General features: G+C 41.6%; 1 protein-coding gene and 1 long non-coding RNA gene across 11 annotated transcripts in view; one reads left to right on the top strand and one right to left on the bottom strand.

Moving 5' to 3' along the window:
* Positions 1 to 17137, bottom strand: part of KCTD15 (potassium channel tetramerization domain containing 15) — a 55741-nt gene extending 38604 nt beyond the window's left edge. The window contains exons 1-4 of one of the 9 annotated variants that reach the window (XM_059713866.1): positions 16918 to 17137; positions 15484 to 16214; positions 14262 to 14444; positions 9739 to 9914 (exon numbers count right to left, since the gene is read on the bottom strand). In XM_059713866.1, coding sequence (XP_059569849.1) covers positions 9739 to 9914; positions 14262 to 14282 — 197 coding nt within the window. In that variant the 5' untranslated portion in view covers positions 14283 to 14444; positions 15484 to 16214; positions 16918 to 17137. Of the gene's footprint in view, positions 1 to 9738; positions 9915 to 11436; positions 14081 to 14261; positions 14513 to 15100; positions 15379 to 15483; positions 16531 to 16917 lie in introns of those variants that run through there. The other 8 variants (XM_059713867.1, XM_019492897.2, XM_019492901.2 and 5 more) reach the window with 8 other exon arrangements.
* Positions 17138 to 17315: 178 nt separating this feature from the next.
* On the top strand, positions 17316 to 23036 carry LOC109284464 (uncharacterized). Of its 2 annotated transcripts, none has more exons than XR_002091937.2 (4): positions 17316 to 17399; positions 18627 to 18777; positions 19581 to 19667; positions 20629 to 23036. It is a non-coding gene; the product is annotated as an uncharacterized LOC109284464 (long non-coding RNA). The 2 variants fall into 2 exon arrangements; XR_002091934.2 differs by lacking the exon at positions 17316 to 17399 and adding an exon at positions 17414 to 18047.
* Positions 23037 to 24496: the final 1460 nt, after the last annotated feature.

Genomic DNA, 24496 nt, shown 5'->3' with positions numbered 1-24496 from the left:
ACTTTACACGGTGTTCATCAACATGAAAACAGGCTCTGCTAGCACGTAAGAGTCAGAAACAGGTTACTTCCATAGCATCCTGTGGGAGAAGTTTCTCAAAATATTCTGCTCATGCTGATGCTTTTAATGCTCCATTTGAATGCTCTGAAAACTGTGGCATATTTAGTCCATGCTGGTGGTGCCACAGTTGAGTAAGGGTTAGAAGGGAGCAGTGTGTAAATGGAGAAATGAATAATGAAGAAATTGTAAAACTAACAAGTGTTTTACAACCCGAGAAACTGCAGAAGACCTGGGTGATGCTCTGAACTGAAAAGTGTCAGGCCTCTCTATGGTTGTTGAAGCCTCCTGACGCTCTGCAGAGCCCTCAACAAAACCTAGACCCTGTCTGCATTCTCACCCATATTAGGCAGGATTGCAAGAGAATTCTTAAAGAGGTCAATGGAAAGAGCCATTTGCCTTGTGCTCAGAAACAATAATGTTGCCAATGAATGGAAAAATGAAAGGTAGAGCAGCTGGAAAATGAAGACACGGCAAGCTACAACACCCTGGAAATCCTGCTCATCACTCTTCCTTACGAAAATTATTACCCCCTTACCTTCCACCCCCAACGCTATGTGAAAAGCTGACTTGACTGTTGGTTATGTCAGCCAGATCCTTCTAAGGATGGTGCCTTCAGTGAGAGGAGATTGGACCCTTCCATAATCAAAAGAAACTCTTGATGTTCTCCCCAACAGATTGTCTAAGCTGACCAAGGAAATACAGTCTGTGTCTCATATCCTATTTTCGAGGCATCCCGTTGTACATAGCAATGTAGATCCACTTACATTTTCAGGAATCTGATAAGCTTAACATCTGTTTCCTCTCCCCCTTCTTCACTTGTTTTCCCCCCAACCCACAAGTAATGCAACATTCATTTCTGCCAAAGAATTTCAAGCAACCAGGGCTGTACCTACATACATGTGGATAAGTATTAATTATAAGGAAAGCAGCTAGCACAGATGAGCTATGCAACTTTTCCTTGCAAATTCCTTTCAATTTCTAGGTAAGCATCATGCAAGTAATTTGTTCATGATGAGAACCCTATGGCTAGCATCCAGTTAAGATAGGAGGTGCGCTACCTTAGAGTGAAGTCTGCCCCCACCTCAAAGACTGGGTAAAGTCCACTAGCAACAGCTGTGTTGTGCAAGGACAAGCAGGATTTGTGGGCCCAGCACAGACGTCAGCTCCACAGTGACTCCTCGTATTTTGATAGACAGGAGGCAGAGTACAGGTAGGTAGGTACAAGTCCTCCTGTTCTCCCTGTGTCTCAGAAGTGAGGCTGAAGGGGACCAGAGGGCCTGACGTGGCCTTATGGCTGCAGTAGCATCTGCAGCTTAGCGTCTTAGGGTAATGAATGAAGATCCCTTACCCTGTGCAGCTCCTAGTGCCCCATCCAGCTACTCATACTATGTTCAGAATCAAGGATTTTACCCTGTCATGCAAGAAAGCAACAGGCTGTATAAAATGATTACTCCAAGCTGTAATCCTGCTATTGTCATTCTTTTCTCTTCACAGAGACAGAGTCACGTTCCCCGCACCACGGGGAGGTCACACAGCAGCTTCCTGTGCGTATGCTCAGCAGAATGCTAATCAATGCATTTCCTCCTGGAGCGGCATGAGAGGTAAGCTTTGAAGCGAGGTGAGGGAATGGTTACTGTATCCACCATGTGCCAAACTGCCCCATCCACTGCAAAGCGTGGGGCCTTGGATGCTAGTGGATTAATAATGAATGATACTTTACACTTTTCACAGGAGGATTACACAGCACTGTACAGTGCAGTACTCACACTTGTGAAACAGGGACATGCTTTTATACAAACAGTGAGAGTGGGGTTTAAGATAAACTACTTATTCCAAAATCCTGGCAATAGAATTCAGGTATCCCCACTTTTAGTCCTAGGTATCCTTCCCTTCCCCTCACCCTGCTCTGGACATTAGCAGCAGCAATAGAGCTGATGCCTTTATGCAGCCACTTCATGTCAAGAAATGCCAGGTTGGGAGTAAGAATCCCTTTTCCTTATCTCCAACTCTTTCTCACTATATCGGGGTTTGTAGGCTTTTATACAAACATTTTGAGGAGGCAGAGAAGCACCACTTGATCCTAAATAATGGTGGTTTTACAGAACATTATCACCCAGCATTCCCTTGGAAACCAATGGGACTTTTGCCCAAGCCACAACAAAGTAAGAACCACACTATTTGGCCCTAAATGATCTGTGAATGAAATGAAACAGCAAGTTACTTTTCAAGTCAATGAAAGTTCTAGTGTTAATACAACATAAGACCGTGCACAGTCATTAAATTGTCGAAAACTATTTGTACACTTTTAATTGCTCTCATCTGTAACACAGGCCTATTTGCTTTAAACAGCCAAATTCCAAGTAGGTGACCCACAGGAAGATTTGCCCCTCTGAAAAAATAATGAATCACCCAGAAACGTGGTCTAAATTATACGTGTGTAATGTTTATGCCATGGTCTTGCGTCTTCCATACCTCTGAGGGATGATGCAGGGAAAAAAAAGTGACTCCTCATTAGGTTTTTGCCTTAAAGTTCATGAGTTTTAAGTTCAAAATGTATATTTAATATAATGAGCCTTTTGTGCCTGAAGACTCAAAAAATCTTTGCATTTTGGATAGCATACTATGGTATAAATCCCTGAAGTGTGAACTCAGTTCTGTTCCAGTGACATCAGAAAGATTTACCATTGGCTCTGATGGGAAAAGGGTGAAGTGTGCAGTGGCCTGACATCCTTATTCCATTTGAACTGCCTAATCAGATGAAGAACTAGTGCTAAGGAAGAACAACATCATCCATGCCACTGCAGGCAGAAATGGAGAGGGCTGTGGACAATCAGGCAAACATTAAATCCGTATCTACAGCTATGAGGTCCCAACAGCCCAGAATGACTGCAGAGGTGGTGCAATGGGGTAGCAGATGTCACTCCAACCAACAGGAAAGATTCTGGCCTCAAAGGTTCTGTGTTTTATGACCACAACCTGATTGTAGGATGGCAAATTCCACCCCCACCACACTTAATTTCCTGTTCAAGCCCAAATCTTGTGTGAGAAAGGTGAATTTCAGCCTAAATGCCAATGTATAATATGCTGTAATATCTTCTAACTGGCCATAATTTTCAGTTTCAGATATGACAGCAAAAATGCAGACATTTGATAGCACATTGGCAAATACATCCTGATAAAAATGACACAACACTGATTGTGTATACGCAGAAATATGAGGGCTAGAGACAAAAGTTGCACATAAACAGGTTTAAGTGATCAGAAACTGGTTTAAACCTGTAACAGAACAGAGGTTCAGTGCACATAAACCAGTTTCAAAATGCCTGAAGCTGATTTAAGGTTGAATGTAGTATCAGACTTAACTGATTTACATCAAACCGGTTCATGAAATTTCTGTCCCAGACCCCTTCCTGGTTCAAGTTAAATCACCGTCCCCCAGTATCCCAGTATTTTGCAGCCCTGAGCTGGGCCGGGCTGTGCTGTCTGCTCCAGAGAGCGGGGTTGCCCCCCCCCCCCGCCCCTCCCACTCCCTAGTGGGAACAGTGAGGACTGGCTCACTGTCATCCCAGCAAACCCCTGCTGGAGGCTGGGGCTAGGGAGGGGAGTTAAATTTCCCTTCTCCTGAGTACAGAGCTGCTCTGCCCTGCTTACTTAGCTCTGGCTGCTACTGTGGACTACAAATCCCAGAGGCACCTGGAAGCAGGAAGAGGAAGTGATGAGCAACCCTGCAGAGTCCTGCTTCTATGAGTCTGGAGCAAATCTGAGAGGACTTGGGGGCAGCAGGAAGAGGAAACACACAGTCCATGCTGCCTAGCCATGCTCCAGCACCACCTGGCTTCTGGCTTGAGCCACTGCAAGCATGTGGCTGCATTTCCTTGATCAAAAGTGAATGTCTGTTCATTTGCTTATTGGTTCAAGCTTTGCAACTTGGACTTCCCTGCAAAGACTGAAACAATTCAGCCTCAGGCTTTTTGCCTGTCTGTACTTAGCCGAGAAGTTCTCAAGTGTGAGTATCTCTGAAAGAATATACCCCAAATCATACTCAAGGAGTCTTGACTGGGAAAACCAAGATTTTCAAAGCTGAATGTGAATATTCTCCTTAGCTCATGTGGTTGTGATGATCTGGGAAATTTCTTTATGCACATCTTACAAATTCTGGTCCATTTTATGAAACTGCTATATCAACTGGTGGCTTTGTGCATGTGGAATCATCAGCCATATTCTGGACAATGGCTATTCCTGTAATCATGATGGATCATATTCACGTGGGAACAAGTTATGGTACTGACTGAAGTATAGGGAAATCATTTCAGCCAAGTTTGTCTGCATGCACAAGGTTTGGAGTTGGGGAAACAAAACCAAAAAGAGATCAGGGATTAAGACCCTCATGGACTTATGGGGAGTTGAGATGGACTTACAGAGACATAGAAAGCTTTAGTGAGACAGAAAAGGGCACACTGTGGTGTCCAAGCCAATTTAACTGCAGGACTAGGAAAGGAAGAAGGAAAATGGCTGCAAAGGAATGAGGGGGAGTCAGGGATTCAGAGAAGCCCTGTACAGGGAGGGGGCATAGGCCACTTACGGATCCTTAAGCCTAAGCCCAAGGGATGCTCTAGAATGATGAGGAAACTGAGGCAGAAAGATGCAGGGAGTTATTTTGTCTACAGCTTCATATTTCTTGTGCCAACTAGAGTAAAAACCCAATCATTTTGGAATACATACATCATCTGCATCTGTTTGCTTCCATCCAAAGTAAACGTAGATATAAACCCAGAATGCCCACATAGCTGGAGATCTCAGAAGGGGTGTGCTTATGCTGTTGAGGGTGGCACATCTGGACTACTCAGCTGCGCAAAGCAATAGACAGAGACCCTTTGCCCAAAAAGTGTTCCAGAAACACCCCAGAAAAGGCAGTGCTTACACAAAACTCACATTAAAAGAAGCTAAAGAGCAGGCAGTCACAAAGTGGTAGGACCCAAACAGAGCAACCTGGGGGGTGACTTGCTGGGAGAGCTGCAGTGGGACTGTGCTATAGCTGTTACAGGGCAAAGCGGTACAGAGGGCTGTAGCCAAGAACAGAGGACCTCTCTCGATCCCAGGAACATGGATACATAACCTACATTCATTCAAAATCTAAATCGTCTCATGTTTGCTTCCTTTTATTTATGCAGGGTTATTACAATTCTTAAATAAAAGGACAATACAGTAGCCCAGAGCTAAAGATGACACAGGTATATATTAGCCAACAATGTTTCTTGTCAATGTATCTACCCAACACAGCAGGATACCTAGCAGGATGAGTGAGCACTTTGAGTCAAATACTAGATATGGTGGGAAAAAATCAGACAAAATTTTGAGAAAACTTGTTCTCTTTTTTCTGATCATTTTCTGATCAAAACAGTCAAGGACATTTTGAAAGATTCTGACTAGCTCTAGAAGATATGGATTTGGGACCCGATTCTGCTCCAATGAGAGGTTTGTTATTGAATTCACTGGGGTAGGACCAGAAGCTTTAGTAGCTTGTTGCTGTCTACATGCTTGCCCAATAAGACATTTTTTAAAAGACCACTACCCCATCAGATTGAAAAAATAGGCATAATTTTCAATTCATTTTACAGATATCATAGATCCTTCACAGCTTACACATCTGTCATGTAAATCTGCATCAGTATGTAATACGGCAGTTTTAGTGTCAATATGGGGAAAACGTGAATGAAATTTCTGGAGGGGTGAGCTCTCAAATATGAATGACTTGGCTGTTTATTTTAAAAGTGAGACACTGGCTGTGGGCGTGCACAAAGGTGTCTGAAATCAACAGCCTTTTCTTTTATAGGCCTCTAACACAAAACTACTAGATTAAAGCTTTGTTTTCAGAGTTTATTAAAAATAAATGAATGAAAAAAAATGGAGCACTCAATGCACAGACCCAGCTAAAGCAGAATATCAATCTTCTTGCTCGTCCAAGGCACTTACTAACTTTTCAAGGGGGTTTTAGTAGACAAGAAAAAGAAGATCAAGCTCCCAAAATGCAACTCTCCATTAAAACATAGGTTAATAATGGCAGTGCTGAGATAATTTTATCCTTAGCTGTCATGGGAGTGTTGATTACATTTGTTGTCCATTCCTTATTTTTCAGAGGGCTGTTTTACCTCATTGCCTTTCAACCTTTGAAAGGCCAACTTGTTTTTTTTTTAACCTGCTGTTTCTATCAGATGAAAAATGTATCATACTCTAATCATGATTAAGGTGAAAAACTGCAGATTTTCAAAGTATGTTTGAAAGCATCTGTTTATCTTCTCAGTTACATGCTGCTTCACTGTTTTCTTTTTCAAACCAGACAACCTGCACAGATCATCAAGGCACAGCGTTAATGTGCTACCCCTCCCGGTAGACGGCTTTATACTTCTGTCACATAGACAACTGACTGAGTTCCCTTGAAGGACATGCACCATCACAGAGTCTATGAAATTCAACTGATGGAAACAGGACTACCATGTTTTAGGACCAGATTTACTCAGAGGGCCAAATTCTCTTCTTACCAGTTATTCTGATGACGGTAACATCAACGATTTCACCAAAGTCACTCTGAAATTACACTGGGAAACTAAGTGCAGAATTTGGCCCACTGAATTCAAATCAATGATTTCTCATGAGTCAAGGTTGTAGTCAAGCCCTTTATTTTCATAAATTAGAGCTGACTGTAGAATGAATGAATGGCAGAGCAAAACCAAGCCATGAGTGGGTTGAGCATGGTCAATCCTAACAAATTACAATAAGAAATATCTGGCACTGCCTCCTGTCAGGTGTGATTAATATCACAGCATAGGGGTGACTGGAAAGCAGGAATAGGCAGGAACTTGTCATACCTATATTGGCTTCTATTAGACCTGATCTTTTAAGATACTGAGAATTCTTAACTGTTGTGGGGCCCAACCGAATATATTCAGGACCAGACAGGATTGGGCCTATTATAAGTGAATTAAAGCATAAAGGTGATTTAATGTTTTTTTTTCTATTTTCCATAAGTATGGGATATGCATAAATGTAAACACACACTCAATGTTTGTGTGTCCATGTATGCATATATGTACAAGTGACTAGGATTTCAAAGCATTCAAAAGCAAACAAAGAATGGAATGCGGTAAACAAGCAGATTATCCTCCACGCTTTCATTTTAAGTGTACCAAAGCTTTATTTTCTATAACTGTACCTCACATTCACCAAAGTATTTAAGCAGGTGCTTAATTTTAAGCACATGAGGATCAGGCCTTTTCAGCAAAGGACCTAAACACATACTCACATGCTTTGCTGAACCAGGCCTATAAATGTGTTTAATTTACAAACTTGAAATGGTGATGACCAAACTAAAGAGTTTAACCTGTCTGAGTAACCCAGTAAGGTCTGCGTGAAGGCAAATATAGCTGTATCTCCAATTGTAGCTATGTACATCATTACTGCAGCATGGGTTTACACTGCTTCTGCATTATGATTAGCTGCCTCACTCAAAAATACATCTCCTTTTCTCCTCATCACCTAAAGACCCAGAAACCCTCTCTCATTCATGACCACGGTAAAAGCAATCTCTGTCCTCATGAGACATTCCCCAGAGCAGTGAAAACAAAGGTTCTGTGAATTTCTCTCAAGAGCATGACCAAGGACTCAAATTCGTTCCTGCTGAAGTCATTAGAAGTTTTGCCACTGATTTCAACGAGAATGAGAGCAGAGTAAGTGTGGATCTGGGTGACCATCTAAGTCAAATATTGAACACTGCAAGAAGCCCAATGGCAAAATTAAACAAAACAACCAGAATCTGTCTCGAAATATAAGGGGTATACTTCAATGCCACTTCAGTACATACATGACAAAACTTTTCTTTTCTTTGACTGCTGCTACCAAGTGTATGCTGTTACTCAAACTTTCAGATTCAAGGGTCCAATTCTGCAAACTCTCAGTTCTATCAGTAGATTCAGTGAAGTAACAGGCAAGGATTATTTGCATAAAAAGGTTTTTTTCAGGCTCAGGCCTCATCAGGTATCACAGTATATACGAATGTGAGACAAGACAAAATAAAATATCACACAGTACACCAGCATCTAGGTAGGAATGACTCTATTCTTGCGATGAAAATGCCAAGAGGGATACACTGCTGTTTTAACAGATAGAAGAAACAGGTCTGTATTACAACCAAAATGCCTTAAGCAAAATCTGTGTATTTATTTTTGGCATCTTTATATTTTTGCTAGTTATACAATTGAAGTTTCTATTAAATAACTCTGATATGAGGCATATTTTTAAAATAGTGTCAGCAGTGATTTTTTTTAATGTGGAAACAGATGTGCTACTCCACTGCAATTGCTGCATACTCTCAGTATTTTCTTTGTACTATGAAACATCCGTCTGTTTTTCTGTGTTATAAATCTTTCCCCACTGGATTGATTTCTTCCTGGCAATTAAATACCAGACTGAATTCTCGAAACAGAAGATGTCCAGAAAATCATGTTGTTTTTGCCTAATTTAAAAATATTGGCATTTCAATGAATGTTGCTTTTCCACAGACCATTTCAATACACTACCTATCCTTGGAATGAAATCACAGCCATCTGCTTTATGACATCAGAGTCATTTCAAGGTGTCTCCATAAATGTCATTTACTGCTTGGGAAACTGCCAAATCAGTGAGAAAAAACCCTAGTTCTTCGAAAGGGAAAAATACTTTGACAATAATGATTCACTCAGATTCTGTCTACCAAAAAGTCTGCTCCTTTGTAGAAATACAGGTCATGTTTACAATAAAACACATTGACCTGAATTCTGATTTGCATGTGGGATCATTTGGACTAAATTTCACATCTATACATACCAAATATACCTCAAGGAGCACTCTGATGAATATGCTTTTAACCCTTAAATAACTGGCATTTTTCAGGCCATAAGAGTAGGGCATGAACCTTTCACATGTGTCTTTGCATTCCTTCCATGGTGCCAAATAGGTTGCAGGAACTAGGCCTTAACACAAGAAGGAAGCGGGTGTGTGTATGTATATTATATGCATGCAGGCTCCACTGTCTTAAAGTCCTGACCAGGATTCAGTAATCCTAATCAGACATGCCATTAGCATGGACAGGAAACAATTATGCATGTTTGATGTCATAGGCAGTTGCACAGAAATGTGTTTTAGTGTGCCGGTCATTCTGTTGAAAAGGACTCGTGTCACTGGTGTTGAATAAGCGAGTACACCTCAGCTGAGAGCTCTATCAAACAAGAGAGATGCAGCTATATTTAAAGCTTTTGCTGGCTGACAAGTATAACCTTTAGCTTTACTGAATATAATTTCCCCCCACAAAACATTTTTTGTTCTAAAAGAGATCAGCCGTTCCATAACCCTGTGAATAATCTAGGACAGTCACATCGACAGGTACGTTAAACACATCAGTCTGGTGCAGAAGATGTGGAGAAAGGAAATGGATAGGCTCTCTAAATAATAGATACATTTTTCAGTTGTTTTTTCTTCCTTATACAACCCTAGCAAAGTTAATGTATAATTTGGAAACTGAATTATTTATAAGTTGCGAATACATAATAAAATGCACTTCAACCTGAAATATTCTCCACAGGTAAACGTGTATCTCCATGCAATGAAAAGAAATAGGTGCACAGCCTGAAAACACTGAGGTCTTACCTGGAATCTGGATACTTTGTCAAGGTAGCCAGGCTGCTGGTGTACATGTGTCCTCCTACATCGATGTGCACAGGAGCATTGGATTTGGTGAGTTGAGCTGGGAGAGGAATTCCTTGAGCAGCCAGGGGAGAAACTGGGGATCGTGTTAGAGACAGACGGGACATGCTTCTTCCCTCCTGGAAATGGAAGACAAAAAAGAACAGTTTCTCTTAAATGTAGCAGCGTGTTACCTTTCTTTCTAGTGTGATCACAGATCTAATCAGATCATTTTTGCATCTGCCTGATCACATATTCAGCTAACAAATTATTGCCACCACTGTAATTAAGTGTATTTGCATCATTTTCTTCAAAGTACCAGAGGGGAAGAGAAAGATGCTTATTAGCAATAAGAAATCAAGAAATTTTTTTTTCAAGGTGTCAGCCTCAAGGGGCATAAAACAAACTGCAAAATTCTAATTAAAGGTCGCGGGCTTATGTGTTAGATGTGAAATATCCCCTGACAAACGAATAACCAATTTGTGAATTGGGATTCAGGGGTTTTTGCAAGTTTGTCTCAGTAACGAGACACCTCTAAATTAGTGACTTCCTCAGTACCTAAGGCATTTAGTTTATACATGTAGTAAATTTCACATCAAACTAAGAACAATTTTAGGTTTTATTTTTAATAATTGTGAAATAACTAGATAACTTTTGGTTAAATCTTAATATTAGATATAAAAAAGAAGTAATAAGCTCTCAAACTGAAGGTACTTAATGCCCGGAAGCTCTTAAAGCAGAAAGATACATAAAATGACCAGTGTTTCATGACAGAAAGCTTTCATGGCTACTATATAATGTCATGTGAAATTAGAAATATACATACACACACAAACACACACACACACGCGCGCACACATGTATATATATAATAATCACGTGTATGTTTATTACAAGAAAAAAACATTTGAAATTAACCAAATTGCAGCCAAAGATTTGTAGCTGATTTACAAATCCATGTATTGAATTTCTGTTTCTCCTAAATTAAAATAACATTATTTTTGTAAAGAAGACCTGAGATGGGGAATAGACTTATGAAAGCAAAAAAACAATCCAACCATCTCTTTAAGAAAAGGATAATGACCAATTCTTTATTAGGTACTAATATGTGTCTCATACAGCTGATTTAAGTTAAACAAATCATTATACATAACGTATGTCACATGGAAAAATTGTTCAAGCTTTTGTAAGTTTTAGAATATGCCCATTCTTTCTGTCCCTTATGTGGAGAGCAACATATGTAAAACATTATAGTTAGAGACATTTTTAAATATAATCTAATTTTCCTGGTATTTTGTTTTGCAATCAGGCTACCAAACATCTAGGCTCTTCCCAACATCTGATAGGCACTTTATATACAGTATTACAAAGTGAATTTCCATTTTTCAAAGATTGACTTGACCACATTTCTTAAAATTCCAAAACTGGTCTCTCTTTTTAACAATAAATATTCTGCATACTATACTTGTTCAAATCATCCAATGAACTCAGTATTCACAAGATTCTTTAAAAAAATATATTACTCCTGACCTACATGGAGAGGGATTCAAAATATAATTAATCTGGACATCTTCATACAGGCACCACAACATCTTAGCTTCTACATTTCATCTAGATTAGCTCATAAGTATTTTCTACAGCTAAAGTTCAGAAATACATCACCCCATTATGAATCCACATCCTTTTTTCTTCAAATGCAGAATGGACATCTGCACTGAACACCGAACAAAACATCAACACTGTCCTGGAACTTCTGTGTCAGTCGACGTGAAATTGGCATTAACATTTCTACTATAGCACCACCTTCAAGGAAAGTGATCGAATCCTTTTAACAACTGAAGATGTTTCTTCCTACAAAGTCCTGTTGTAGGCATTCTTAGGAAATGTGTCATATATCCCAAATAAAAGAACTTTTTAAAACAATTTAACATCTAAACCACCACAGTCTTTTAGCATTTAGCTTTACATATGTGGATGCTATATCTGTCTACCAACACAAAGATTTTTTTTCCTACCAAAAAGCATTGTAAACTCATGAGCAATCTGCACTTGAATGTAAGGGTCAGTAGCTACATTCTAAATGTCAACTCTGCCTTTGTTCTGACCCTAACTGTTATCACTAATGATAAAGGTACAGACCTTACAGGATACAGAGCTGCCTGTATGTGGAAATACATCTCATGTAGATGTACATAAAAATATGCCTAATTAGGGCTTACCCACACCCCTTGATACAATTTCTAAATGAAATCAAAGGACTTGCAGTACTCTTTAAACAAGTCTTATATTTAACTGTTTGTCTGGAAATACAGACTTACATTTTAAAATATGCACAGATAGCTAAAGATCAAGTGATCTGAGTCCATTTGTGCATATTTAAACACTGCTGCTATCTTATGATTTTGTTTAATGTTAGTATACCAGCAAATTCCTTGATCTGCAAACTGTCTGAGACTCTTACTGAGGCCATACCCATACAGTAGAGATATTTAATTTATACTATTCACTGGAGGGACCTTTTGAACAATCCTCTGCTTTTGGCATCTCCCAGCTAGAGTGTGTGTTGAAAAAACGCTTAATTATAGAAAATCACCAGCAAACTAAAATAGTTTTCAAACTTACATAGATTTTCATACTTACTGAGGGTGTACAGGGGGAAGGGCAGATGAACTAAAATGCAGGTTTATTGTTTAGTTACTGAAGATTAATATTTAAAAAATGACCCAAAATGTTGGTGAAAGCTGGGGAAGCCAGTCATATTTCTGCTAGTTAATCAAAAGGGCATAATGCTGAAACACTACTAAGTCAGGTAAGGACTCCCATTCATCTTAAATATAAATATTCCAAATTCTTTAAGCTACCTTAACCCTAAGTTTACTGACTGCCTTCTTCAGCTTCTTCTCTCACGTAAACTGACCTAAAATTCACTGCATCAAGTAACATATTTCTTTTATGCACAAAGCTAAAGCCGAAAAGTATTTATCCTGTAGAAAGCCTTTGTGCATGTGTTTTCTAATACTGATGTGAAATTAAAACCTTTAGGGTAAATATTGCAGAAACACTAACAAACTTCATTTATTAAACCATGTAAAATAATCCCTACTCTTCAGTTGTCTACAAAAGGGTATAACATCACTACCAGTGGCACAAGCAATAACCCTGTTCTCATAAGTAACACAGGAGCCTGCTAAAGGCAAAATCAATAGAGCCTGATTCCCAAATTATCTGAATATTTGGTTTTTCAAACATTGCACACCGAGATCTTTCCCAGCCAGCTCATCTTTTCCTGCCTTTCTAAGCTAACTGCATAAGTACTGCTTGTAAAAACTATTTGCCCATGCAAAGTGAAATAATCACAATGCCATGCTCATTTACACACAAAATGATTTTGTGTCCCATTGTGTTCACAGTTGTTCAGCTCTCTAGGGGTGATTAAACTAGCTCTGCTGCTACAGCTTGAGATGATTTCACTGAATCGTTTCTCCATGAAGTTGCTTCTTTGCTAAGCTGTTATTTTAACCATAAAAGGTAAACAGAAGGCAGTTGTAAGAGCTCCATTCAGCTCCATGCCCAGGGCTATAACCCTAGGGCAGAGAATGCTGAAAGACTGCAGAATTTTCCAGGGTGTTGCCTTTCTTGCTCTAAAGCCTTCAGGAATACTGTTCATTTAATACACACTCTAGATGATACATTTCAGATCCTACTAAAAGAAAGACTTCAAAAGTGTAAGAACTTTTGGGCGGATGAAGCTTTCCCACCTCTGCACATAGCTTGGGGCCATGGTAACCAATACTGCTGTTGATGTTGGGAAAATACAGTAGAAATAAACTGCACAAAGCCAGGCAGACAGATAGGGACAGGGGAGGTGAAAGGTTGCAGAAAAGAAACAACAGTCTGGAAGGGATAACAAGAAAAAAAGGGAAAGAATGAAAAAGAAAGCAGCTCTGAAGGAGGGACAAAGTTAAATCAAGGAACAGACACTTAAAAGACTACAGATGGGAAGCAGGGCTAATTAAGGATGTAAAAGCGCTTTGTTTCTAAAGTTTATTGTTGCCAGGATAAAAATTAATTGAAACTAATGCTGTTATTCACTCGTGCAGTTTAATTCCTTCATGCACATTTAAGACATGAAATGAAAACTGCAGGTTTAAGGACCTGCCATGAAACAGCTCTCTAAGATGTTGAAAGGGGGCATCTTTCCACCCATATGCAGTCAGCTAGCTGCGTGTATCAAAGGCACAAAGTCCAGTCTGCTGCAGGACCACTGGCTCGTCTTTAATGAGATCAGCACCAACATCTGTTCCCTGACTGGTTCCTTTATTGGATTCTCGTTGAAGCTTTTCCTCCCCCCCCCACCCCCCACCCCCAGAGACCTTGATTTCTTTAACAGCAGATCTATTATAGCACTAAGAGTAAAAGCCCCGGTCTCAGCCCCCGACCCCCCCAGCTCAAGCCCTTTTGGAGAATAACCAGCTAAAGAACTTAACCTTGCCTTCTCGTGGCTTCATGGCACTGCCTCTTATTTCCAGGGCGCTTGGGTTCAGCCCAGCCAGAGGGTCAGCATGTCAGAGACGTGGCAATTACCTTTGTCTCTGTACACACGTACAAATAACACCCAGCCTCTCTCTCTCAAGCGACTTGGAGGCGAGTGTGGAGTTGGGGAGCCCAGCCTGAGACAAAGAAGCGATCAGGTTATTGGAAACCCTCGGCCAATGGGTTACAAAGATCAAGCGCACGCTCACACCTTGGCGCTGCCGCACACACCGCGGGCCCCTTGCTAGGAGGGGGCTTCACTCGGAAACTTTTGGTGAGCTTGTGCAGCTCTGGCTTGGAAAAAAAAGAAAAAACAAAAAAGAAAAGGGAAATAGGCATCTCCTTCCCTCCCCCATCCTGGCACTCCCCAGCCGGCCCAGGGCGAGCTGCACGTCGCCCGCAAGCCTGTCCCCGCGGGTGGGCAGCGCGGGGCGCGGCCCTCGGGGCTATCCGCCCGCGCAGCCCTGCCCCAAGGGACCACTCAGCCCCCAAAAAAGCACAACATGGCGCCTCGGCTTAGCCTGGCGGAGCGGAGCGATGGATGCGAAGCAGAGAGCCCCGAGCCCGGGCCGCGGAGCCGAGGTGCCGCCAATGGCTCCTTGCACGAGAGTCTCCTGGAGTTGCACGGCCAGCCTCGCGCCCCCATCGCCGCCCCCCTTTGTGCTCCCACCAAAAGTCTCCACTCCCCCCCCCCCCCCAGCAAACGGGGGGCAGCCAGCAGCCCCGTCCCCTCCCTCCCCTCCCGGAGCAGCCCTCTCGCGAAGTGCAATCACTGCCAATGCTCCGTGTGTACCATTCAAAAGCCCGCGGCCCCCCGAGCGCTGCCTCCCTCCTCCGCGCCGCGGCGGCGGCTCCTCCGTGCCCGGCTCAGCGGCGCGGCGGCGGCGGCGGCGGCCCGGGGAGCGCGGCTCCGGAGGGGCTGCCCATGCTGGGGGCGAGCGGAGCCCGACATGCACACACGAGCCGAGCAGGGCGGGCGAAAATGGAGCCTGTAGCTTTAAAAAAAAAAAAAAAAAGCCGCTGCCGCCTCTCCTCCCGAGCCCAGACCGGAGTGAGTTTGAAGAAGAGGCACTTTCCAAAAAAAAAAAAAAAAAAAAAAGCAGCCCATGCATTGCAATGCGCACTCGCCAGTCCATGCGGGGACACGCGGGAGCAGGGCTCGGAGCAGCGTCTTACCTTGAGCGCGGAAGAGACCGGCGAGCCCCCTCCTGCTCGGGGCTCCGGCGGGCGGCTGTGTGGACGGGCTCGTGTCCCCCCCCGCTTATTACTAGCTTTGCTCCTCCGGTCCTGCTGGGATTATTATGATTTTTAAAGCTTCTCTCCCTGTCTCGCTCTCTCTCTCTATTTATTTATTTTTTGTTTCTTTCTGTTTATTTTGTGTGTGCACAAAAAAAAAAAAAAAAAGGAAAAAAAAGAGAAGCCTTTAAATGAAACCGCCGAGGCTGTTATGAGAAGAAAGGCAATAATCCCGTCTCTAAATAACAGAGGGAAGGGAGAAGAGGGAGAGAGAAAAAAAAAAAAAAAAGAAAGAAGAAGCGAATTCTTGCTCAGGGCTTTGCAAACGCCTCCAGGGCAGAGGATTAGGCTACAATTAGCTCAGCCCTTTGCTCTCGCCCTAGCTAATTTTTGCGATGAAAATGGGATTTTTCCCCCCCCTCCTTTTGGGGAAGATGTCCAGACGGAGGGGGAAAAAAAAGGGGGGGGAGGGGAAAAAAAGCGATAAAATAATAATCCCCCCAAATCCGGGCGGCCCCAGCCCCCGCCCCAAATCCCCTCGCTTCCCTCCTCGGCTGCAGGAGCCTTTTGCTAACGGTTTGGGCTGCCAGCTCCTCTCCTTGCCTGGCTGGGGGGATAACGGTTTAATGTTGTGGAGTATCAGGCCACTGTCACGTCCTTCAATAGACTTACTGAAAAGAAGAAGGAGGAAGGGGGGGGGAAGCTGATTTTAATCATTGTCATTTGGTCTGATGTAATATTTCCCCAGGCGTTTCCAACTAGGCATAAATTTTCAGCTCCCAAATAAGTAACACAGGGCACGTTTCTCACAGCTCTTGACTCTCCTGCTACAATTAGGGTCGCACCCGCTCTGCACTTGTTGATAAACTAGCCCAAGTTTAAAATAATCCCCCAAATAATAAGAATGATGCTAACAACCCAGGAGGGAAGCAGCCCCCAGGCGGGAGGCGCGGGGCCGGGGGCATGTGGGGGAGCCTGGCTCCCCCCTCTTCTCCCCCCCCACCTTTTTTTTCCCTTTCACCCTTTGCTAATGTCTCGCATTGTAAACGCCAAATTTCCTGTAGGCCATTAAAACCAAATGACGTCTATCGACATGCATTGTGCTATTGCAGAAAGCGCCCTGGCAGGCCGCCCCTGGCCAAAAGCGCCATTTCAATTATAGCGCACGGCTAGATGGAGATGTCTGCCATGAAGATTTCCCAGGCAGACAGGCAGCTCCGGGCTCGGCCACGGCGGCAGCCGCCTCCCTCCCTCCCTCCCGCCCTCCCCTCCGCTCCGCTCCCGTCCCCTCCCCCGGCCCCGCGAACTTGCGGGCGGCTCCGCTCCGGCGCGGGGCTCGCGCCCGCTGCTCCCCTCCACCCCGGGGGAGTTTACCTCGCACAAACTTCGGGAGCCTGGGGGTCACTGGCTTGACTGCTACCAGCCCCAGGTGGCATACTGCTCTTGCTCTGCCTCCGCTTCAGCCCTTCGCCAAGCCCCCGAATAAAGTTTTTTTTTTTTTAAGCAAAAGAGACGTCGGGTCCCGGTGGTTTTGCACAGCATCCCCGTGGCTGAGGCAGTGCCACCCGAAGTGGCATCTTCCTCCTCCCCCCCACCTCCACGCACGGGAGGTTTTCCCCCGGAATAAACTTTCAGCAGCGTGTGTCCCCTGTGTGCGGCCCCTGGGGACGGGCTCTTTCCTTGACCTCCACCCTCCCCGCATGGCTCCAGCGGGGTATTACTGTGATGGGCTGTGGGGTGGGTGGGTGGGTGGGTGTGTGTGTGTGTGTGTGTGCACATTGCAAAAAAAAGTCAGGCTCTGTGGACCAGGAGGAGGTTAATTTTAAAACTCCAGCGCCTACTAGCCGCAAAGAACTGTAAGTGCAAAAAAGTTATGTAATGATTATTATTGTGTGTTGTTGTCGTAGTTGCAAAGGTCAAGCCATTTTTCTAGTTAAAGGGAAATCAGAAGTGCTTGTCCTCACCCGAGAGCTCTTCCAACAGAGACAGGAGCTGATGCGTGGGGCTGCCACTCTCCGCTCTCCTGTCACTTTGGGCTGAGCCGGGAAGGCTGCAAACTGGTTGACTTCTCTTCTTTTTTTTTAAATCCCACCATCGAGGAACAAAGTGGAGAAGGCAGAAGCCCCTCAAATTGAGGTTTTTGAAAGTTATCTTCCATGGCAGGAATAAACAGAAACTTTTTTTCCTAAGGGCAGTTTTTATTTTTTTTTATTATTTTTTTTTATTTTGAGAGAGTACAAACTACAGGAGAAGAGGGAAATTTTCTCATTAAAGTTACATCCCTGCAGTTAGTTCAATTACTTGATATATGCAGAAGATGTTGTAAATTTAAAGATTTAAATAGCTTACAAAGATGCCGGAGGCTCCATCAGTTAATTTCCTTAATTTATGGATTTTTAGCTGAGCTTCTGAAATGAAAAGGAGAATGAGAACTAGGTCAGCTGAGAGATTTGCATCCAGTACAGACTCAGATTTGTTTTGCCTTGACCATCCTACCAGCCCAGGTATGTTTTGTAGCTGAGGCAACTGTTTCTCCTTTGACCCTTGAGGCATGTCACTGTTTCACCTGTGACAGTGCAGTGCAAAAGGGTGGATTTTATTTGCAGCTAACCTCTGAACATAGGGATGGCTTTGAACAGCTGCTTCACCCTAGCACTGGACAAGAGCCCAGCCAAGTCATTTCCCTCTTACAGCATTCTGTTCAACAAGTGCAGTTCCCAGGGGAGGGAGGGGAGAATTGAGATGTAATGCCTTGTGCAGCCCAAGTCAAATTATCTTCTTGGTGGGGCACAGACTGAAGATCTGATAAAACTCAGCAAGTTGATTTTTCAGTTAATCTGTAGGTTGCTTAGTGCCAATTGTAAAAGAAATGTAAGAATCTTGAGCAAAAATGAAAACAACATACAATCTAATGTTCCTGAATCAAGGCACAGTAAAGGGGAAGTAGAGATTATAAAATTATCTTCCTGAACAACAAGTAGACATTGCTTCCTCACTCATCCCCAACCCATCTCCACAAGGTGCCATACAATTGTGCTACATGATAAAACATTGTGTGGTTAATTTTTCCTGTTTGTTTGCAGATCAAAGCAAAGACACAATAGCAGTTGAGGATGAAAAAGACAAGCATATTGATTGCAGGCAACTTGTTCGGCATTGTTTTTATGGTATCTAGAAAAGGACAATGTTCTTGAGAGGATGTTTTTGCCTATATGAATGTAGAAGATATTAAAGGTATACTGGATATCTCTATATGCACTCACTCAGTTCTTTCTTCTCATTCAAGTGTGTGGATGCTTCTTTGTTGTTGTGTTCAATATGTATGAATATATACATATGAATTAATACTTAAAAGATTGATACAAACTAAACAGTTTTAGGAAGCAACATTGCAATATGATTAGTATTGGTGTTCATGATTTACCATTTCTTTTCCCACTAGATGAAGTTTCTAAGATTTGCAAGGTACATGTCAAGGACGGGTATATAAATGGATTTTTATTTATTCACAACTCCAAGACTAATTGCTTCTCTTTGCCTGAAGGCCAAGAGATTGGTTTTAATATGACACTTCAAAAGTATTCATAGAACTACAGAGATACTAAGTGTCATTGTTTAAGAGAGAAATCTCACTATGGTACTTGTGACCCTGAAAATAAAATCTTCCACTTTATTTTGAATTCTAACATTGTTGTTTTTCAGAGTTTCACTTAAAGCTAAACTATGAAAAAAAGATACGAAGGAAAATACTAAATACTGTGAAGCAAACACAAAAGAAACAATTTTACAAGTGAACATAACTTATTTTCTTAACCATATGATTATGCCCTTTTTAAAACAAACCAAAATTTATGACATAAAAATTTTTGAGCTCACATTTAGAATGTTGTAATTAAATCAGATAGGTCTGAGGATAGCTTTCCTCAAGTGTTTTAAAAGTTCTTGACTAAATGTCAAACATGTATTTTATGAAGGTATTAAATAGCACAGATAGTAACAAAATAATTTTATCAATATTTCTTTCTTTCCTATTGCAGATCTTTAACTGTGGATTGAAATGGACAGAACCATTTTGCATTTCATCTGGTTCCATCTTGTTATCCCATAGTTTAAATTTGATTTTGGTAAGGATGCTAATCAAATAATGTTTTGTCAGTCTTACTCAGCATTGAAATAGAAGCCTTGTTAAAGTCACTACATTTCAGCTTTCAACAACCTCTGCTCATGTTATCCTGAAACAACACGTCACGTGTATTTAATATCAAGGAATTTAAAATAAGAAATATTGCGAACTCATGCACAACTTCAGTTTTTCAGTCATATAACTCCTTTCAGTCCAGCTTTATTGGTGCTTTAAAATAATCATCTTTGAAAATTAGTAAGCATATCAACAAAAGTTGAATTTAGTGGAAAATAAAACCACCTTTCCATGAATACTGGAATCTCAATAACAGCTTCTTAAATATTATTTCTTACTTATTCCAAAAAAGAATCTAATAAATATGAACATTGGAGTCTGTACTCAGTATTGTTGCCACATAGGCCTTGCTCTGCTTCACCATTTTACTCCATCACTCACTCACCTGTTTTGTGTTACGTCTAAAATTAAGGGCTGATGCTGCTTTCACAGAAGTCAATTATAATTCTGCCTTCAAAAAGTGCAGGATCAGATCCAAAGATTATAATGACTTGGGACAAAGACCTAGGCTTTGGGTTTCTGTATGGTGCTTCATGTTGTTTTTGGACATTTTATAAAGTATCAGTAATAAAAATTAAAGATGCTGATCACTTGAGAATATTTTTAAAATTCAAGTACTGAACTCTGAAGGATTAGGGATACTAGGGTTATGTCTACACTGCTATGGAGGATCCATCTTAGTGACACCCTCAAGTCACAAATACCAACCTCCACTAAAAAACCCTAAATTCAACCCCCAGCATCAGTCCAACTTAACCCAGAAGGTCTGGTGAACTTCAGGCCAAACTCCCGACAACCCCAATGTGTTTTCTTCCACGTGCACAGGAAGTCTGCCAGCCACAATCCTACAACTCTCGGTCCTAACTTCTGGCTCTTCTTCTCCCCAGTTTGTGTCTCTGCTGCCTGTCATGAGAGTCAAGCCAGAAGAAAAGAGATGTCTGCAATATATTTTTAGGACGGCTCTGATCGAGAAACAGGAAACACAGTGAATACAGCAGCAAGTCAGGCCATAAGTTAAGATATAAATGGGAGAGTGTCGTTCATGTGGCTGGGACTGGCTGAGGGCCACACTTAACAGGGTGTACATAGAACATATGTGGCAGTTCTTTTAAACCTAAGAGCTTCATTATGAGTGACACTTCTCCCTGTTCATGGCTCGGTGGCCATTGTATCATAAAGGTACTTTTGTCTGAGGGAAAAAAGAACTGAGCGAAAAATGCTTCCGAAGTAATTTCTGGACCCAAGCAACCTTTGCAGCGTTTATAAGTGGGGTAGAATTGGAAAATTCTCTCTGGAAAAATGAGGTTACACAGACAAGTCCATAAGAAACAAGACCAAGATGCAGCAGGTCTTGTAGCCACCCCTCATATTTAACAATAGAGAATGAGATTAACCCAGAGGATGTGAAGAACTGGTGAGATGAGTTTCAGACTGGAAATGTTCTGGCCATGTGGAGAAGCAATTATTTGGGTCAGAAACCTCAAAAGATAAAATAAGTTGCACAGCCCAACACTTCTTGGTTCTGTCAGCTGACCTACATGAAAAAATAAACATTGAACTAGGGAAGTTTACCAGGGCAGACAAGGACATGGAGTGGGCTTAAAACCAACTGTAGTGGTAGTCAGACCATAATGAGAAGTTCATCCTGCTGTTTCCCAGTCAGACTGGCATCATAGTTTGCCACTGGTTGGGAGAGGATGAATGTCATGGGAGTGACCTGAAGAAGAAGACATTCCAGGCGAAAGTTTGTCTAAGTCTACCCCAACCCAAGTCTATTCCATATAGTTGGTCCAATAAAACATATCATCTGCAAAACACCTTGTCTCATGGGAGCATTAGTTATGACTGCACAAATGAGGAATTTTGATGATTACAGAATCTGTAAATTGTGTCCTTCTCTCTCCTTAAGTATTCTGCAGTTTTCTTTATCAGACAGTCTGACTGCTATATGAATTACAAGACATTATTCTATTGAAGTGCCTAAATATAGTTGGATTTTTAAAAATTTCCCATTATCCGACTCCCTGTTCACAGCTCCAAACACTTGACAATACCTGTATTATATATTGGAAATAATCTTCAGGATAAACTGCAGCATCCATTAGCTTAAACACACTTAGATTAGGCAAGAAATACATTATAGAAAGTATTTTATTCTCATTTTCTGTTCCTGACTGTTAACAACAAAAATAGCACCAAAAAATACTATTTAATTAATCAGTACATGCAATATTTTTTCAATACAGTATTGTCCAGATTTTTTTTTTACATTGCCATTCTGTAAGGTTCTCTCACATCTTTTTAAACAGCCAATTTTAAGGAGGATTTCTTAATGTACATTTGTAACTTGCATCATATTAGCCTTTTGCTACTTGTTAAATAAAGATTAGCCATATTATATATGTCACAGATGAGAAAGCACTTGCATGAATTAATTGAATCCATTCGTTGGTTTATTACAGACACAAAGTAGCCCAAAGAGTGTCACAAATCCACATGGTGTCCCTGAGTGCTTGATTTTGCATACGGATCGCTGACTTAGCTGAACGATGTATAAAATCCTGTGTACTCAGACGACTCCCTGTTGAATACACATCTAAGGAAGGTTCTTTTTTCCAGCTAAGGTCTGGAATACTCAAAAATGTTTCTGAATGGTAGGATACAATGAACTGATGAAAAGGGATACAAACTTAATTTTGCTTCTAATCTTAATCTATTTAAAGGATCTCTGGGCACAAACATATCAGGAAATATTTCTAATGCATCTGTCTTGGTAATCATCCTCTTCACCATCTAAATAATCATCCTCTTCATCCACTTCATCATCTCTTCTATAAGTAAATATATTGATTAAGGGCTTTTCTGGCCTTGGGACCTGTATGGAAGCTCAGAGATCTGTTGAGATTCCATAACAGAAAAATATATGAACAAATATATGACAAAATGGGAATATGGTTTTTCAAAATTCAGAGTCTTTCATTGATGCAGGCAAAGAGAAGAGGAGCAATGATGTTGGTTGTGGAAACTGAAGAGGAGTTTTAGGCCCTAGTATTAATTTTGGATGAGATCAGTTCTAATGTAAATGATTTGCAAGTTGCTGTAATCCCTTTTGACAATAAACTATAGACAGATACATTCTCTTGAGACAGACAATACATGGTGAATTCTCAGCTATTAAAGCAGAGGTGAATTTAATGGGTTCTGAGGAGAAAGTTAAACATGTCTATGTTGCAAAACACATGAATGACAGAAAATAAAATTCTCAACTGGAGCTGAGAAATGCTCAAAAACTAAATTTGTTGTCGTTGGCATTCCCTTGATGCGAGGATGGCAGTCTTCCAATAAATAGGGAAGTCATCAGTGAGTCCAGAGATGACTGAGGAGGCTGATTTGAGATCCTCATGTTTGACTGCAGACGTGACAAAAAGTTCCAGGAGGGAGGAGTAGATCCTAGTGATGTCAGGTCACAGCTCTTTCTTGCTTATGTACCTCCACAGAGAGATAAGTTTGCTCAGAAAGACTGATGTCTTGTTGTACCTCATGGTGCCATTGGAGATGATTCAGTGCTTCAGTCTCCTAGCTACTGATGTTTATATTGCATTCCTTCAGGTTGATCTTCAAGGTGTCTATGAGTCGTCTTTTGCACACCCCCACCCCTAGAGCAGTGACCATCAATGAATTGGAAATATAGGACCTTTTTTGGGAGATGGTTGTCAAGCATCTTTATGACACGTCCTGTCCAGCAGAGCTAGTGCTGTATGAACATGGCTTCAGTGCTGGTGGTGTTTGCTTGAGCCAGGACACTGGTGTTCATCCTTCTGTCCTTCCAATTGATATGGAAGACTTTCTGAAGACAACACTGATGGTAACATTTTAGAGCTCTTAGGTGCCTCCATTATGTTGTCCAAGTTTCACTCCTATTCAACAGGGTGGGGATGAGAACAACCTGGTAGACAAGAAGTTTGATTTGAGTCCTGATGTTATGATTATCAAAGACACAATTCTGGAGACTTCCAAAGGTATCGCTGGCAGATTTTTATCTGCCATTGAATGCCATCATCTGTGTTTATTTTTTTGGAAGAAGTGGTGACTCAGGTAGGGGAAATGCTCATCAAAGCCATTCTGCAACACCCCAACACCTTGCAGTTCCACCAACTTATCAAGAAGCCTTGAGAGCCACTAAGCAGATGAAGAAAGCATATGGTCCTGATGGAATACCAGCTGAAATGTATAAGCAAGGTGGAAAGGCTCTTTCACCAACTACACATAATTATTACGAAAATCTGGAGATATGAACAGATTTCCAGTGACCTGAGAGATGCCAGAATCATTACCATATAGAAGAAAGGAGGTAGACTGATAGATTGGATTGCAGCAGTTATCATGGTAATGTACTCCTGTTCATCTCTGGGAAGATCCTTGCCTGCATTTTCCTTAATAGCCTCACTTTCCTCACTGAGGAGACTACCTGTGTCCCAATTTGATTTCAGAACATTCAGAGGTTTAAACGTTATGGTCTTTGTTGCTCAACAGCTGCAGGAAAAGCACCGTGAACAACACTGAGACCTTTACACGGCCTTCATTAAACTGAGTAAGGCGTTTGATTTAATCAAAAGAGAGGCCCTATGGAAGATCCTGATGAGATTTGGATGTCCACCAAAATTTGTTACCATTATCAGACTTCTTCACAATGATATGACAGTGATGATCCTAAGCAATGGCTCAGAAACAAACCCCTTTGCTATTAGAAATGGA

This window comes from Alligator mississippiensis, chromosome 10 (genome assembly GCF_030867095.1).
Source record: "Alligator mississippiensis isolate rAllMis1 chromosome 10, rAllMis1, whole genome shotgun sequence".
Classification (NCBI taxonomy): domain Eukaryota; kingdom Metazoa; phylum Chordata; order Crocodylia; family Alligatoridae; genus Alligator; species Alligator mississippiensis.
This window is presented reverse-complemented; position numbering and strand designations above follow the sequence as displayed.